Here is a 17,561-nt window from a genome sequence, read left to right on the forward strand (position 1 = left end):
GAGGATAAATAATCTCCGTGTAGGGTGTAAAATTGAATTCCCCAAGATGCATTGGATGGCCCGGGAAACGGCGTACGACGCTTGCCGGCGACTGTTTCATGATCCTTCCTCCCCCTCTTCCCTGCTGCATGCCATTTCTCGTTCTCGCTCTCGCTCTGTTCTTCTCGTCTTGACCCATGCGCCCAGCTCGTTCCAGATGGACTGCTTCTCCGAGGGCGACAGCGTCGCGGCAAGACCGCTCGTGCTGCAGGCGACAAAGACTCTCGCGCCGGGCCACCCTCCCTGGACGACACCCATGTTCTCGCTGCGAGGCTGCCAGCCGTACTTGAAGTCCTTCCCTACGGCCTTGCCCCCGTGCCTCACCCGCCAGACGCTTTCCCAGATGCTCTTCCCCACGACGCACATCGTCTCGGGACGCCACCTTGTCGCCTTTTCCTCGAGAAGAGCGACGCCGTCGTCCATCTCCTGCCTGCTCAGCTCGGCGCCGTTGCGGCTGGGACGAGCGACGATGTTGGTCAGGCCTAGCGAGTACAGCGCGGGCATCTGCCTGTCCTCGTCGGCGCGGCAGGGTCGCGGGGTGATGCCGCTCGAGAAGAGCAGCTTCCAGAACAGGTTCGACGGGTGGGCGTACGCATGTCCGGTGCGGGCCGTCTGGATGCCCGGGTTGAGGCCGACGAAGAAGACGAGGAGATTGGGGGCAACGGCATCCGGCAGGAGGGGAAGGTGACCGTACTGCGAGGGGGGCGCGTAACCAGAGCTGGCGCGCTTGCGTTTCTTCGTCACCACGGAGGAAGGGCTGGGGGAGCGCTTGCGGCCAGTTGGGCCGGAGGACGACGATGGTTCCGCCGGCTTGGCAGGGGATGCCGCGTTGCGACGCGGGTTTCGACGGGGAGACGGCGCATTGTACTTGAAGTCGTCGAGCTGGAGACGGCCTTTAAAAGACGCGGGCTCGTCATTCTGCTCGTCAGTCTCCCCATGGTCTTGTCGCCGGTCCATGTCGAGCGCTGGCGGAAGCGTCCGCTTCAAATCTGGATGCCGGACGTTGAGACCCGACGACAAAGGATACCGGGAGACATTCAAAGCCGTCACGGTTCCATGCCCTCGCAGACCGTCGGAGGCAAAGGGTAGACGTTTACTGGTTGACGGACGTCGTTGGGTGTCATCTGGCCGATGCCGCCGCAGGCCATGTGCTGATGATATTGATAGAATGTACTCCGCACAGCTGACCGTGTCGAGGAGGTACCTCTGCCTCCATAGCAGACCCCTTGGCATCGCGGCCAAGAATGGCATAACGAAATCCGTCTCTCTCTACTTCGTACCATCACTTGATTCACTCTTCCATTAGCTCGTATTTCCCGGGAAGGGATGAATGAATGCAAAGATTGGACTGATGCTATTTCGAGCTCTCATCGCCCAATGGAGCGCTTGCAAGTACGAGCGAGCATTCGACGGAGCAACTCGGTACCACGCAAAAGTTATAGTGAAGCCCTACTAGACAGCTGCGCCTCATTGATACCTGCACCAGCCTCGCGGGCGCCATAGACCGGTACTTGCGTCTGTAAGTACATGTACCGTATCGCGGCCGCGCAAGTACAGTGTAGTGCTCCGTACAAGTAGGTGTACTTGGGTACGGAGTTCTTGTGCCCCGTCTGTTATACTGTAAGCACACGTTTGGTGCGGTTTGCACCCAACTCCCGAAGCCCACCGAAATGCTTGGGATGCGACGAGTCGGCAGATGGTACGGAGTAGTAATAGCCGTTTTCGAGAAACGAGAGACCACGCACTATCTAGCGGACGTCATTGTCTCAACTCCGCAGCCTGCACCATGGGTAGCATTAGTAGACCAGCATGGCTTCTTGGTAATGGCTTCGCTGCTCTCTACTACAGGCACTTGACAAAAGTGACGATTCAGGTTTGGTAGCGCAGCTCCTACAAATTGAATCGACATTTTTGTCACCCCACTGTATATACTTACTGTAGTACTTGCGAGTGTGCAATAGAGGTACAGTTACTTGACAAAAGTGACGATTCAGTTTTGGTAGCGCTACTCCTACAAGCTGGATCGACATTTCTGTCACCCCACTGTACACTGTGTTGGCAGTAGTATAAGTACCGGGTGTAGACTGTACTTGGGTGTACAGGTACAGTGGGGGTGTACACTTGGGAGTTGGTATTGTTACCTGCTATTAGTACTTGTAGAAAATACTGTACAAGTACTCCGTACATCCGTACTCTGTTACAATTGCCAAGTGTACTCGCGTGCCTATGAAGTACTTGGTTACTCCGTACTTTCTAGGTATTACCTGGTATTATATATTACGGAGTACGGAGTCCCTGCTATAATTATCCTCGTCGGAGCAGCGTTCGCTTTGACCCCACCACGCACATGTACACTTCCGGCACACCTGCACCAACTGTGTACCGGCCGCTGTGTGGTTGTGGAGCGACAAGTGAGGGGTCATAGCCGCTGTTAAATCCACCGACGACGTCAACCTTGAGCTGCAAGCAGGCGCTGCACAGCACTCGTACCACTCATTCCGTACTACCAGTACCAAGCATATGTACTGTACTGTCTGTCAAACCAGCTGGTAGCATCCTCCACCGCCCACCGACCCCTTCCTCCTCCCCTTCTTCCTCCCCTTCTTCCTCCCCTTCTTCCTCCCCTTCTTCCTCCCCTCTTCCTCCATCCTCCCCTTTCCATCCAGAGTGGCAACCGTTGTGACGCAGCGATCCGTCTCCCATCCGTCCCATCCGCCTCGCCATCAAGCTCAATCTCGCCCACAACTCGAATTGGCCAACAATGGACAAGGTCAAGCAAGTCTTGAACATGGGCTCCGACGGCTCCTCGGCGACCCTACCCGAACCCTCTCCCGAGCTGTTGTCCGAGCTCAAGAACAAATACAGCAACGCTGGCCAGGGCCATGTCTTCACCTTTTACGAATCCCTCGATGGCCAGGCCAAGGCCGCCCTCTTCGACCAGCTTTCGGCCATCGACCCGTCTCGCATCAACGACATCACCAAGAAGGCCCTCGCCCCGGTCGCGGCCGAACAGGCGTCCGCCAAGCTGGAGCCCCTGCCGGACTCGGCGACGGCTAGCATGCTCGACTCCGGTGCCCAAGACATCGACAAGTGGTACAAGTCCGGCCTCGAGCTGATTTCCCGCAACAAGGTCGCCGTCGTCCTCATGGCCGGCGGCCAGGGCACCCGTCTCGGCAGCTCCGATCCCAAGGGCTGCTACGACATTGGCCTGCCCTCGCACAAGTCGCTCTTCCAGATCCAAGCGGAGCGCATCCGCAAGATCCAGGAGCTCGCCGGCCGCGGCGCCGTCGTGCCGTGGTACGTCATGACGAGCGGCCCGACCCGCCAACCGACGCAAAAGTTCTTCGAGGGCCACAAGTACTTTGGCCTCGACGCCGCCAACGTCAAGATCTTCGAGCAGGGCGTGCTGCCCTGCATCTCAAACGAGGGCAAGATCCTGCTCGAGAGCAAGGCCAAGGTGGCCGTCGCCCCGGACGGCAACGGCGGCATCTACCAGGCTCTCGTCCACTCGGGCGTCCTCGACGATATGCGCGAGCGCGGCATCCAGCACATCCACGCCTACTGCGTCGACAACTGCCTCGTCAAGGTGGCCGACCCCGCCTTCATCGGCTTCTCCGCCTCGCTCGACGTCGACATTGCCACAAAGGTCGTCCGCAAGCGCAGCGCCACCGAGTCCGTCGGCCTCATCCTGACCAAGAACGGCAAGCCCGACGTGGTCGAGTACTCGGAGATCGACAAGGCCACGGCAGAGGCCCAGGATCCCAAGCAACCCGGCGTGCTCAAGTTTCGCGCCGCCAACATCGTCAACCACTACTATTCCTTCCGCTTCCTCGAGTCCATCCCCCAGTGGGCCCACAAGCTGCCGCACCACGTGGCCCGCAAGAAGATCCCGACCATCGACCTCAAGTCCGGCGAGACCATCAAGCCCGAGACGCCCAACGGCATCAAGCTGGAGCAGTTCGTCTTCGATGTCTTCCCCATGCTTCCCTTGAACAAGTTTGCCTGCATGGAGGTCCGCCGCCAGGACGAGTTCTCGCCCCTGAAGAATGCACGCGGCAAGGGCGAGGACGATGCCGACACGAGCAAGCACGACATTATGTCTCAAGGACAGCGCTGGGTGGAGGAGGCCGGCGCGACCGTCACCGCCGACGGCGGTGTCGAGGTGTCTCCTCTCATCAGCTACGTACGCTGTCCCATTCCGACCCCCCCCCCCCCCCCCTCCGCGTTTGATGCATGTGGCGAAATTCTAACTGGTCTTGGCAGGGCGGCGAGGGTCTCGAGAAGTTGAAGGGCAAAGTGATTGCCGCCCCGGCCGTGTTGGAGATGGACGGAAAGTGAAAAGCGATTTCATTCATTGTCAAGAATTGCCTTTGTTGATGGGCGCCATTTGCGAGAATATAAACGAAAGGACGGGCGGCTGGGCGGCAGTGCCTCTGGGATCAGCTGCGAGCCATGGGGCTGTGGCGGACGGCATCGCATGTAGATGGTTTGGCCCGCGGGGATGCAGACGGGGGCACATGGAGGGAGAGAGGATTCAAACACTGGAAATTGCGTCCGATCAACGCTCTCAGCTGTGGGCTCGCATATTTTTGTCTACTCTAAACTTGTTAGTCAACCGGTGGTCTATCGATGCGGCCGCGATGACCTCCAACGCTTAGGCTTCCTGCTCAGACAAGAACTGCTCGGCTTCGAGGGCAGCCATGCACCCGGTGCCTAGTGACTCGGTTAGCCATGGACGTAATGCCACCCCACAGGATGGTTTGAGGATGGAGAAGGGGAGAAGATGACTCACCGGCGCTGGTAATGGCCTGGCGATAACGCCTGTCCTGGACGTCACCGGCAGCGAAGACGCCCTCGACGTTGGTAAAGGTCGTGCCGGGTTTGGTCTTGATGTAGCCATCGGCATCCATGTCAAGCTGGCCCTTGACGAGGGCCGTGGCGGGATCATGACCGACGGCGTAGAAGAGACCGTTGGCTTCGACGACCTCCTCCTTGCCGGAGACGGCGTCCTGGACGACGAGATGGGTCATGAGGCCGTCGGCGCCGCCGCGGATCTCGGTGGCCTTCGTGTGGAAGCGGACGGTGACCTTGCTGTGGGCGAGCAGGCGCGAGGCCATGGTCTTGCTCGCGCGGAGGACGTCCCTGCGGACGAGGACGGTGACGTGGCTGCCGTACTTGGTGAGGAACATGGCCTCCTCAGCGGCCGAGTCGCCGCCGCCGATGACGTAGAGCGGCTTGTTGCGGAAGATGGGCAGGGCACCATCGCAGACGGCGCATGCCGAGATGCCGTTCTGCCAGTACTTTTCCTCGCCGGGGAGGTTGAGGCGACGGGCCGAGGCGCCCGTGGCGATGACGACGGCGTCGGCCGTGTGCGTCTCTTCGGGTGCGAACTCGGTGCTGTACCTGAAGGGCCGAGACGAGAGGTCGAGCTTGGTGACGGTGTCGGTGATAATTTCGGTGCCGAACCGCTCCGACTGGGCCCGCATGTTGTCCTAGCCCCTCATCAGCGAACACGGAAGAGGCAGAGGGGGGAGGGCCGAGGGTCGGGTCGGGGAGGGCGACGGTACCATCATTTCCTGGCCCATGATGCCCTTGGGGAAGCCAGGGTAGTTTTCGACCTCGGTCGTCGTCGTCAGCTGGCCGCCGGCGGCGGTGCCGTTGGCCATGAAGCCTTCATACAACACGGCTACAGCAGCAACACCTCGAGGTCAGCATCTCGCGTCGTCGATCCACCATCGACGCATCGCGTGCTGAGTGGGTTGTGCTCACGCTTCAGTTCCGCTCTGGCGAGGTAAATGGCGGCGGTATGGGCCGCTGGGCCGGAGCCGATGACTGGATTCGGCGTCAGTGACGAACAAGCTTTGAATGGACGGATGCCCGTCGTCGGATGCCACTCACCAACCACCTTGCTATGCATTCTCCTTACTCCCTGCTCTGCAGGCTGCGTGCCGGTGCTCGTTGTTCTCTGAATCGCTGTCGCAGCCGCTGCCACGGATAGCCCAGCGCTCGACCTTAGCGTCCACCGGAGCCTGGAGGCGAACAGCTTGACGGTCGCGAGGAGGATGGTCGTGATCGAGAGGCGGGCAAGATGTCACAGCTGGTCGGCGTGAGGATTATCAACGGCTTTCGCGTGTCAGGGACGAGATTAGATTTGTGCCGCGCGGGTGGTGGCGTCGGCCGGTGCGATGTCGCATGGTGGGGTTCCATCATCTACCAGGAACTTCTATCGGAAGCAGGGGGAAGTACCTGGTAGTACTTGTAGGTACTTGTACTGGAACAGTAATTACAGTACATGTATTTATGCAAGGTGGTGTACTCCGTACTGTACTGTACTGTACAGTACTGTAATAGTCCGTACTCCGTATGGATAAAGCATGACAAAGTGACGCAAGGCACCAATGAATAGTAAGGCAGGACGCGCATAAGCTGATATTGTATTGTACTTAAGTGTACCAGAAAGTACATGTACAACCGCAGTAATACAGTGTACTTGCATGGGCATAACGCATCCGTCCTCGCAGGTATTATATAAAAAGCATCACCGAATACCTCACCGCACCGCAACATCAGGCAACCAAAAAAAAAGGAAAATCGTAACTCGTCTTCACCGACCGGCAGGCCTGTCGGAAACATCGCATGCAGGGCGAAATTCTCTCCCACCACCTCCCGGCATCCGAGTGCCGCCCGTCACGAACATGACGCCAGATATGACGCCAGATCGTGACGGCCGCATACTTACAGTAAAGTACTGTAATACTTGGTGCTGTGCGGTAGAAAGTAACATATACAGGTGGATGCACAACGGGGCATGTCCACTGGCCTGACCCGCGGACGTCCGACCTCAGCGCCGATGCCCATCCTCGGAGGGTCCGACGCTGCCGTCCCGCTTGCCGAATCGCACGCCGAGCCCGCCAAAGTCCTTCTTGAAGAACTTGCCGAAGCTGCGCAGGTTCTCGTTGATCGTCGCCTTCTCCGAGCCCGTGGGCCCTCCTCGATCGGCCGCGGCCCCGGTGCTCGTCCCGATGTCCCGCGCGGCGCTCAGCAGCTTCTCGCCCAGCGACCCGGCGTCGAAGCGAGCGCCGGCCGCCACGCCCAGGCTGGCCGCCGGGTTCATGACCCCGAGCCCCGAGCCGGCGCCGGCGGTGCCGATGACGACGCCGCCGGCGCCGGCGATGCCCGTCGACATGAGAGGCGTCAGCAGGGGCGAGCTCTGCACGAGCCTCTCGTTGGCGCCGCTCTCGCGGTGGATGCCGAACAGCTCGACCAGGTGCGCCTGGTCTTGCCTCCTCACGCCCTTGAGCTCCAGAACCTTCTTGAAATTGACGTCGGACCGGTCCCCTATGTGGATGAGGTAGGCCTGCACGAGTCCCTCGGGCGGTGCCGCGCGGACCTGCAGCGTCTTTAGCAGCGGGTCTATCCGGTTCATCGAGTGCTCGACCCTCCGCACGAAGCCCGACGAGGGGGCCTGCTGCGCACCGTGCTGCGACATGAGCTTCTCAAACGACTTGGTGAGCGCGTACTTGTCCACGAGCATCTGCCGTCCGCCGTCAGTCAGCCGCTCCGTCATGTGCCGCTCACGCCACCGTCGGTCGAGGGCGTCGTCCTACCTGCTGCGCGCCGACCTCGGAGATGGGTCGGCACTGCACCATGCTGTTGGTGTAGCTCGTCGCGAGGTTCTCCACCAGGTTGTCGCAAAAGGCCCTCGCGTACTGCTGCTTCGCCAGCACGGCCAGGATCTCGCCCGTCTTGCCGTCGACGTGCTTCACGAGCTCGCCGACGTACGAGCTCTCGTCGCCGGCGCCGTCCATGGTGCTCCAGTTCGTGTTCTTCATCTCTCGCCAGACGGCCTCGCAGTCGCGCTCGACGATGCGCACGAGCGCCAGCACCGCCGCGCTGGCCACGCCGAGGAAGGCGTCCGACTGCAGCGAGAGGTCCACCTTGGGCGCGAGCTCGCCGTCGATGCGCTTCTTGATGCTCTCCTCCAGCTGGTTCGTGTTGAGGTGCCAAAAGTCGGCCGTGTTCAGCACCAAGACGACGTCGTGGATGACGGTGCCGCTCGTCTGGAGCGTGTGGAGCAGCACCTGCTGCGCGTACTCGTCCAGGTACTTGGCCAGCGTCCTGGACAGGTCCAGCAGCCGGTCGCCGGTCGAGAGCTTGCCGCACTGCGACAGGGTAAGCTTGTAGAAGTGGAAGAGCTCGATGGCCGACGTCATGACGGCCTGGGGCGAAAACTCGTCGTCCGGCGGAAGCGGCGGCTGGAGCCGGTACTTGGGCATCATGGTCGCGAGCTGCCTGTCCTGCGACTCCACCCACAGGCTGAGGTACGGCTCGAAGGCGACCGAGATGAGCCCGTTGAAGCTGTGCGTCTTGCCCTCCATCGAGCTGAGCGTGTCGATGCTCTCGCGCCGTTCGTTTGTGGAGAAGCGCTTGTCCAGGCTCTGCTCGAAGTCGAGCGTTTCCTGCAGGCAGCTGAGGAGCAGGCCGACGTCGACCTTGCCGCCGTCGCCGCGGCGCATGCTCCGCTCGAGGATGCCCTTGAAGTCGTCGCGGGTGCCGTCGCAGAAGGCCGTGGCCAGCAGCTCATTGACCCTCCAGTGGGGGGGGAACAGCATCGCGTGCTCGTCCTCGTGCGTCCGTATCATGCGCTTGAACCAGGAATACCGCCGGCCGATGTTGTCGAGGCTGCCCGCCTCGTCGTTGCCGCGGAAGACCTGCCGGTACTCGCGCAGCTCCGTGTTGACGTACCAGTGCATCATCCGAGACTTGGCCGAGTCGCCCAGGGCATCCATGACGAGGCAGGCTTCCATCAGGTTGCCCTTGTTGGCGGCCGTCTCGTCCCGGGCAAAGGCGAGCTCGAAGTCCTCGCAGACCTGCTCGAGGAGCTCCCGCTGCAGCTCCGACACCTCTCGGCTGAGCGTCGCGATCTGCTCGATGCTCCTGTAGCTGTTGAAGTGCTTCATGAGCTGGATGACGGCCTGCAGGAGGCCGGCGCACTCGCGGTACTGCCTCGTCCTGGCCAGCACCCGGAGCTGCTCGTACGCCGTCGTCAGCATCTGCAGCCGCTTCAGCGCCGTCATGCTGAGCGTCAGGTTGCGCTTCGTGCCGTCGAGCCTCTTGATGTCGGCCGTCATCGACGTGATGTTCTGCTCCGTCTCTATCGCCCGCGACCGGACCGTCTCGATCTTGCGGAACAGCTGCGCCAGCTCCGACTGCGCCGACTGCATCCGCTCGAGGCTCGAGTCGGGCTTGTACGCCTGCACCGCCTCGAGAGTGCCAATCTCGCTTGACAGCTGATTCTGCCTCGCCGCGAGCGTCTGCGACGCCTGGCTGATGGAGGCCGCGGCGGATGGGTGGGAGAAGAGGAGGTTGAGATGGACCATCGGATCGTACTCGACTGTGCACAGGACGGACCGGTCAGCTAGCTGGCCGAGACGTGGCCGATGACGAGGACGGCACCGGCGCACTTACCTGCGTCGAGCGACGACGCGTCCCCCAAGTCCCCGTCCATGTCGGTGCGGCCTGGTTCGGCGATGTGAGGATCTTGGCTGTCAGGATGTTGCTGCTGCCAGTGGACGACGGAGCTTCGTCACGAGTTCGACGGCGAACCGTGTCCTGCCCCTATCGTTGCCCAATAGGCTAATGGCGCAACCAACTACGGAGTACTTAAGTTAGTATTACCTACTTACTAGGTACCTACTTGGTAGGTACGGAGAATGGTGTACGGAGTGCTCAGGTAATACTAGATAGGTAATTACTAGGTACGGAGCACATGCCATGCACTTGATACTATTGGCAGATCGGTAATTAGCCTGCACTCCGTAGATAGGTACTACTCAGGTACCCAGTACAAGGCACTTGCCTGCATGTGCAAGCGATAGTACCTACGAGTTAGTGGACTCCGTGTAGATACTTGCACCTACAGGGGGCATGATTCCCTGCGCAGCACTAATAACCGGTATTACCGAGTACTTGCAAGAAGTTGGTACATAGCAGGAATACCTTGCCACGTACGGAGTACAAGTAATACAGTAGTTGTACTGCACTTTAAAAGGTATACAGTGCAAGTACATGTCGGAGAAGCACAGTAACCAGGACAAGGCATCGCAACCGCAACTACTTACACCTATTGTCCGTCCTCTTGCTTCCAACTCCAATAGCAGGTCGAAAAGGGGACCCTCCTGCTGGCTGATTGAATGAATGAATAGCGTTTTCGGCTTCGACCAAATGAATCACAATGATGCGCACGGAGACGCACTCTACTTCTTCCTCCTTTCTCACTGGGCTTTCTACTTTGCGTATACTCACCTTTTCGATTCGCTTCATGTATCACGAATTTGGCTCAAGGGCAGAGGATCACCAGCTTGCTCGTCACGACGAGAGAGACAGCGAGACGGGCTTGACATGCCAGGAGGTGTGAGCAATGCCGTGGAATTGTTATGCTTTCTCACCGCTGGCCGGCGGAAGAAGAATTAGACGCTCGGCTCCTGCGGGACGATGCCTCCGTTCGTCATCCCTTCCTCGGGTGCTCGGTCCATTTCCATGCTCTCCTTTTCCCTCGCAGCCGTCTCCTTGCCCTTCTTTTTCATCGAGGACATGGAAAAGCGCCAGGTGCTCATCCGGCCCGCCTCCCTTCCATCCTTCGACTTGGACGGCCCCAGGGATGGGCTGCCCGACATGCTGTCGTAGCTGCGCCCCAGCAACGCGCCGTCGTCGCCCGGCTCGTCCAGGTCTCCAATGCTCGATCGGTGGTCCGCCGACATGTTCTTGTCCGAGTTGGAGGTGCTGCCGGGTCCCTTCTTAAACAGACCCGACTCCTTGCCCAACCTCGAGGACAGACTAAACTTGCCGAAACTTCCCTTGCGGAACAGCTTCCGGACGACGTTCTCCGGGTCCTTCGCGCTCTGTGCCGAGGGCGAGTTCACGTCCGAGGCCGGGTTGGACACGGTGCCGTCAAGCTGCAACGACTCGTGCGACTCCGACACGGACGTCTGGGTGTGGACCGAGTACGCGTCCCGAGAGATGCGCGAGTCCGCGGGCGAGTCGTCGAGGCTCGGCGGCGCGTCAACGCCAGGAGTCGTCGAGCCCGCCGTCTGGCTCTTGTCGTCTCTGGAGACGTCCTTCCCGCGGCCTCTGTCGCGCGCCTTGGCCCTGTCCTTGTCCGTGCCGGCCTCCTTGTCCCTGCCTCGGTCCTTGCCGAAGATCTGGCCCATGAAGGTGGGGGCGGCCGGGTTGAGGCCTTGGTTCAGCGACTTGGAGTTGCCCGGCGGCCGCGACCCGATGACGCCCACCTGATTGGGCCGGTTTTCGGGCTTCATCAAGTCGTGCTCGTCCAGTATCACGTCGTCCGCAGAGGCGAGCGTGGTCGTCAGCGCGTTGGACCCCTGCAGCGACGGACGCCTCGAGCCGCTCCGGGATGGCCATCGGCCGTCGCTCGGAGACCATGGGCGATTCTTGGCCAAGCCCAGCGCGTCTCCAGGCGCTCCCCATATGGACCCGCTATCCGTCGACGGCCGCGGGAGGTCCGTCGACGCAATCGATGCGGGCCGAGAAGCATCGTGGTCTCCATTGGGCAGCACCGTCGCCGAGCCCCTCAGCGGATTGAAGCGCAGCGAGGAGAAGGGTCTCGACGTTCCCACCGACGGCCCGGGGGAGATGTTGTCCGGTCCCATCGAACTGCGACCCATCCAGGAGGAGAAGTTTAGCCGACGCTTGCCGGCAAGGATCTCGCTCTCGTCGGTCGTCGTCGGGAACGACTGGCTCTGCTCGGACTTGAGGGTACCGATGGGAGGGCCGTCGTCGTCCGAGGCCTTGGATCCTCGACCTCGCTGGAACGTGGACAGAAAGCTGGCAATCTTATGGCCGGTGGCCGAGGGGGGCGTCGGTGACGAGTTGAGGGGCAGCGGCTGCCGGTCGTTGTTGTCCGCGTACTGGGGGAAGGGCAGGTTGTGCGACGAACCGTGCGGGCTCGAGAAGGCGGGAAAGGACATGCTGGAGGAGGCCGGTGATTGAGGGGGGTCTTCGCCGGCGGTGATGGACTCTGGCAGGATCGGGCTCTTCGACTCCATGGCGTCCGTGTCCTCGCTCTCCTCGAAGATGTTGGACGGCAGCAGGGTCTGGGCGGATGGGCTGAGCGGGCCGCTGCCAGCCTTGAGATCCACGTCGACGGCAAGCTCGCTGGTGCCACCCGGCGCGACGTCGGTGAAGAGGCGAGGGGCGAAGCTCGGGTTGCCAAACCCGCCCGTGGTCTGAAACTTCAGCTCGGCCGACGGAGCTCGGTCGGGCGAGGACAGGATCGCGTTGGTGACCGAATTGCTGCCGCGGCTGAGGCGCTTGTGCTGAACGGCCGGCGATGGCTCAAACTCGAGCATGGAAGAATCCGGTTGGGCGTAAAAGGCCAGACCGGCCTGCTGCTGCATGCTCAGCTGCTCGCTGAGGGCGCGGACCTGCTGGTCCAAGATGTGGCCGCTCTTGGTCTCCGCCACCAGCCGGTTGTGGATGTCCCTCCTCTTGAACTCCCACTCGCGTCGGAGGCGGAGGTCCTCGTCCTTCCACTGCTCGTTGTCGGCCCCGGGCAGCAGCTCCCTCGTCGCCTTGATATCCTGCAGCTGCTTGCCCTTGTCCTTCAGCTCGGCCTCGAGCTTGGCGCAGTTGTCCTGGAGCTCCGCGTTGTCTTGGTCGAGCTTCTTCACCTCACGGTCCCTGCTTTTCATCAGGACGGCCTTTTGGGCCTGGAAGCCATCGCGATCCGCCTTCATCCTCTCGACTTCATGCTCAAACTTGGCGGCGCTGTCTCGGATTTTGGATTTCTTCATCTCCTTGTCCTTCAGCTGCTGCTCCTTCTTCGATCGATCCTTCTCGGCCGCTCGCATCTGCTCCATCGTCATCCGCAGCATGGCCTTGAGCTGCAGCGTCTGCTCCTCCTTTTCCTTGAGCGCCTGTCTTTTGCGGTCCCTGTCCTTCTTGAGCTCCTCTTCCTGCTGCTGCGAGTCGGCCTCGTCCTTGGCATACAGCGCCAGCGTGTCGTCGATTTCCTTCCGAATTCCCTCAAAGCGTTCGTTGAGCTCGGCCAGGGACATCTCCGGCTCCGACGACGTGGGAGATCGTATTTGGGGCTGGTCGGCGCTCGCGACCGATGGTGAATGTCGGCGGTTGAGCGTGTTTCGTCGCTGCCCGGGCGCGGACGCAACCGAATCGCGGGGAAGGGCGGCGCTCTTGTCGAGCACCGCCGCGGCTTCGACGGCAGGGACCGAGGCCGGAGCCTTGTCGGGGTAGTCGCTGTCGTCGCTGGTCTCGGCACGGGGTTGATCGTGGTCGACGAAGCTCGCGGGGAGGCGCGCGCTGCCGAGCTGTGGCCTCCCATCGCGGCCGAAGGTTCGGAGGCGAATCAAGGGGCTCGCGGCGCGAAAGTTGTTGGGCCCGATGGCGAACACTCGAATGTTGTAGAAGTGATTCGGCTTCAGCCCTGTGACGGTGATGGCCGTCTCGTTGGCGGGCGACTCTCCCACTGTGACGACTCGTCAGGCTACACTTCCCCGACCGAGGAGGAACGGGTCGTTGCGCATCCGCCACCGGGGTGCTCACCAATTACACCGTTGACTTGTATCATGTATCTTTGTACGGGTCGGTGGATGTGCCTCGTCCAGGTCAGGGAGGCCGAATCGGCACCAATGCCGGCCAAGCAGACGTCGGGGGGATGGGGGATGTCGACGCCAAGTATGTTGACCAGCTCCGGGACCGGCTTCCAAAGCGTCTGCCATGAGCGATGAAGTAGCCTAGGGAAACGGGGTCCAGGGTCAGCAGCCGACGGAGGTGAGGGCGGTGAGGTGGGAAGTGACGAGGGGAACGGCTTGGCTAGCACGGACGGCTGGCCAGGCTCTCGAGGGGCGGACGGCGAGGGGAGGAGGAGAAAAGGAAGAAGAGGCTGAAGGGAAGGGTGGACGAGAGAGGGGGGCGGCCGAAGGGGGGGTGGAAGGGTTGGACGAGCGGTGCAGCGAACTCACCAGACGATGGCGCCGAGAGTGAGCGCCATCTTGAGCTGCTCTATCGGCGTGGCATTGAAGGTAGCGTCGTAGGTAGATTCGCACCAGCGCAGAGCCTTGGTTCGATAGTCGACCAGGATGGCGAGGCCGGTGAGGGCGAGGTGAAGCTGGGGAGAGCTGCCGGGGGTCGCGGAGCGTACGTTACGGTAGCACCAGAGGAGGCCGAAGGTGAGGATGCAGGCGATTGTCAGGGAGGGGGGCTCCCATGACATGTTCTCAGCTCTCTGCAGGCTGCCGCGGGGAACGACAGGATGAGGGGAGCAAAAACCAAGCCTGGGTCGTGGAGGTGCCGGCAGGGCAGGGCGGTTGGAAAAGTCGCAAGTTGTCGAGGACGAGTCAAAATCCGGTGGATGGAGAGATGGATGGATCGATGGTACATAGGGTTGCCCAGATGGAGGCTTGGGCAGCCGGGACCCCAGCGAAGGCAACGACGCCATTGGCTGGGCGGCCCTGCGGCCGCTCTGGCGGCAGTGGTTTAGCGCGCCCTTGGTGCATTTCTGGTGCTCGCAGGCGGCAGAAATGGGCCTAGAGGGGACCAGCTGCCACTGGAGCAGCACCTAATACCTAGTACTTACTCGGTGCTATGACTTTGCCATCTTCCTACTAGGTTATATTAACGGCAGTGGTACCGTAGTACCTTGATACCTCTGCTTTCGCAGGTACTTGGTACCTTTGGACCTACTTCACACTTGTACTTGTAACAAGTACAACTAAGTACGGAGAAGTAATACCGCGTACATGTACGGAGTACACCGTACACCTTCTTGTCATTAGTACTTACATGTTTAAGTACTGCTATAGTGTACGGAGCGGAGTACTCCGTACTCGGAACGGAGTTTGGATAGTTGGTTCATTGCGTATACAGCTGTGGGTAGGGAGCGTGGCACCTCTCATTTCTCCGTAAGGTGCTTGGTCGGAATCGGTAAGGCAGTGATGCTTTATTTTCTTGCGTGATACGTGACAGTGCGATTTGCTGTTCCTTGATGATGATGCGGCTGCGTCCCTCTTCCTTCCCAGGTCTGATTGCTTGCTCGCCCAATGCAGATCCCCCCCCCCCCTGCAGGTCGTTGCGCCCTGGTTGGGGGCCAATCGGGAGTTCAACGAGACAACTTGGCAGCCATGGCTTGACGCGCATCTCCCCCCTCCTCGGCCGAAGCTCTCACGTGAAGGAGTGGGTACCGTTGCAGAGCTGGAAAGCGGAAAGCGGAAAGCGAAAGTGAAGGAGGAATGCCGGAATGACAGGGCCTGGGATGCTGCCCCGATGGAATCCTACTGGCTGCCGCCGACAGGCTTGGTGGTATGGACAATCAATGGTTTCACTTTCGGGGATTTCATCGCACGTTCCCATCATCATGACCATCCCGGCAAGCAGGCCCTGAACAGCGACAGAAGTCTACTGCCCCTTCTCCCGGAATGGGGGCAGTCAGTCAGCCGGGCTGACCCGACATCTGCGGGACATGTTGGGCCATTTTATATTCGGCAACGGAACGGAGCCGAAGCGACCAGGGCGATGCCTGCTAGGTTGGCATAATTACGTTGTCGGCTTGGAGGTCCGGAGTAATACAGAGCGCCTTGATTACTGACCTGCACGCATCTACAACTACTTACTCCCCATTGCATGGCTTTCATGGAGTGGTAGCCATCAAGACCATGACATATCGAGACGTTTCCGCACACCAGAGGTAATATGCCTTAGTGGTCAACATGCTGCTGATAATACCTGCAGAGTGCTGCACATGTGCTGTAAGTACGAACTTAGGAGGTACCTACAGTTACTACCTAGTAGGTACGTACTGTGCTTATTACTTGTTTCCCTCCTTGGAGACAGATGCATAAACCCATCATACCACAGTATAGTACTAGGTAGGCACTAACAACAATACATGCAATAATTCTCGTCTCATGTGAAGGATACCACCTAATAGCAACTTTCCACTGTACGTGTATCTTCCTTGGTCGTACTTACTAATATTCGTACAGTAGGTATTGCAAGTAAGTAAGTACAGTACAGTAGTTGTGCATGTGCTAGAGGTTCCGCGGGTACCGGCTCGTACGTACATGTGCATCAATACTGTTCACCAACGGTCCCGGAATAGTATGCAGGTACGGAGTACCAGAGTACTAGGTTGGCACTTGCCGAGGTAAGTGAGAGAACAGAAGTTGTACTCCGTCCTCGGAACAAGTACGAGGTATGTTCAAGTACTCCGGAGGTACTCCGTAATATTCCGTATTTGTCCGTACGGTATTACTTTCAACTGCAGTACTTACTTACTGTGCTAATGGCCGCCTGCCGATCAAGAGCACGAAAGAACACCAAGGCACCTAGGGAAGAGAGATATTGAACATGGACGGAGTACTTGTTGCTATTGGTACTCAGTACTAGCAGGCACCAACAGCTTGTGAAAGTAGTGCATGTACATATGTACTCGTAGGCATGCAATAGGCATCCGTATGTCGCTGCAATCTACAACGGCAGACAAGGCCAAGCAGCATCTCTGCTGGAGGCCGGATGTTCAGACTGGCACTATGCTGCTAAGCGTCGCTTGTGCTGGGTGCGTAAATTGATCAGGTAATACAAATCCACGAAGGAGTCGCGAGCACATGACCTTTCCGAGGCAACCATCCCCAGCACTCTCCAGGGTGGGTGCTCCTTTGCCTTCACCGTACGAATAGCACAGGTACTGTACTTACATACGCCTGGCGGGGAGCCACCCAAGTACTGGTACTTGTTTTGTTCGTAGGCCTACTTACTTGTACGTATTCCGTACGACGCAGTCCAACGTACGGGGTACACGTGAACACGCAAGCACTGCCAATTACGGAGTACCAATCACATTAATTACTTGTACTTGTAGCTGGGAGTCAGAGCCTGAGTACTAGGTACTCGGTACACCGCCGACCCCGTTGTGACCAAGTACTTACTTACAACTACGGAGTAAGTACATGTACAAGTACTACAGTAAGTACCAAGGTTCTGTACAGTATGCAGTAGGTACGAAGTAGCCCGTAGCCTACCGGCTATCACCCTGGCACTCTGCCGCCACATGCCTAGCACGACGCCCGTAAATAACTGCGCGGGTACGGACGATTATGGAGCACCCGCTGGTGAATCATGTGGTTGGTCTCCTCCACACACCTATGATCTTGGCCCCATCGCCGTTGGCTGGAACATTGGCGACTGTCGGCCGGATTCCCAGCGTCGCATCCTCACCATCGTCACCAACATTCTTTCCACCTGGTCTTTTCTTCCTCCTCTCCATCTTCTCTACTTCCCCCTCTCTCCCTTCCCATCCCGCCCCCGTCTCCCAGTTGCATCTGCTCATCCTGTGCTTCCCTACCCTCTTCCTTCATCCTCGCAGTTGCCCGGCCTCGCTTCTGCTTCTGCTGCTCCCTGCCCGATCCCTCCGTTCGTCAATCTTGGCCTCGGCCATCCTGTCAAGCCGTGGCACAAGAGACTTGGACGAGCCGCACCTTGATCCGGCC

At 59.6% G+C, this 17,561-nt stretch overlaps 6 protein-coding genes across 6 annotated transcripts; 2 read left to right on the top strand and 4 right to left on the bottom strand.

The window, feature by feature from the left end:
- Positions 1-96: 96 nt before the first annotated feature.
- Positions 97-1,272, bottom strand: DCS_06645 (mismatch-specific thymine-DNA glycosylate; the record flags this gene model as incomplete). The annotated part of the gene is made up of 1 exon (XM_040803933.1): positions 97-1,272. The coding sequence occupies one exon, from the start codon at positions 1,270-1,272 to the stop codon at positions 97-99; it is 1,176 nt and encodes a 391-aa protein (XP_040654037.1).
- Positions 1,273-2,800: 1,528 nt separating this feature from the next.
- On the top strand, positions 2,801-4,377 carry DCS_06646 (UDP-N-acetylglucosamine pyrophosphorylase; the record flags this gene model as incomplete). The annotated part of the gene is made up of 2 exons (XM_040803934.1): positions 2,801-4,222; positions 4,303-4,377. The coding sequence occupies 2 exons, from the start codon at positions 2,801-2,803 to the stop codon at positions 4,375-4,377; spliced, it is 1,497 nt and encodes a 498-aa protein (XP_040654038.1).
- Positions 4,378-4,693: 316 nt separating this feature from the next.
- On the bottom strand, positions 4,694-5,956 carry DCS_06647 (thioredoxin reductase; the record flags this gene model as incomplete). The annotated part of the gene is made up of 5 exons (XM_040803935.1): positions 4,694-4,752; positions 4,832-5,531; positions 5,607-5,725; positions 5,809-5,871; positions 5,938-5,956. The coding sequence occupies 5 exons, from the start codon at positions 5,954-5,956 to the stop codon at positions 4,694-4,696; spliced, it is 960 nt and encodes a 319-aa protein (XP_040654039.1).
- Positions 5,957-6,880: 924 nt separating this feature from the next.
- On the bottom strand, positions 6,881-9,547 carry DCS_06648 (uncharacterized protein; the record flags this gene model as incomplete). Its single annotated transcript, XM_040803936.1, has 3 exons — positions 6,881-7,573; positions 7,647-9,433; positions 9,508-9,547. The coding sequence occupies 3 exons, from the start codon at positions 9,545-9,547 to the stop codon at positions 6,881-6,883; spliced, it is 2,520 nt and encodes an 839-aa protein (XP_040654040.1).
- A 961-nt stretch (positions 9,548-10,508) lies between these two features.
- DCS_06649 (Fibronectin type III domain protein) lies at positions 10,509-14,290 on the bottom strand (the record flags this gene model as incomplete). The annotated part of the gene is made up of 3 exons (XM_040803937.1): positions 10,509-13,543; positions 13,621-13,811; positions 14,040-14,290. The coding sequence occupies 3 exons, from the start codon at positions 14,288-14,290 to the stop codon at positions 10,509-10,511; spliced, it is 3,477 nt and encodes a 1,158-aa protein (XP_040654041.1).
- Positions 14,291-17,122: 2,832 nt separating this feature from the next.
- DCS_06650 (uncharacterized protein) lies at positions 17,123-17,554 on the top strand (the record flags this gene model as incomplete). The annotated part of the gene is made up of 1 exon (XM_040803938.1): positions 17,123-17,554. One exon carries the CDS (start codon positions 17,123-17,125, stop codon positions 17,552-17,554), a length of 432 nt encoding a protein of 143 aa, XP_040654042.1.
- Positions 17,555-17,561: the final 7 nt, after the last annotated feature.

The sequence above is a fragment of the Drechmeria coniospora genome, chromosome 03 (genome assembly GCF_001625195.1).
Source record: "Drechmeria coniospora strain ARSEF 6962 chromosome 03, whole genome shotgun sequence".
Taxonomy (NCBI): Eukaryota; Fungi; Ascomycota; class Sordariomycetes; order Hypocreales; family Ophiocordycipitaceae; genus Drechmeria; species Drechmeria coniospora.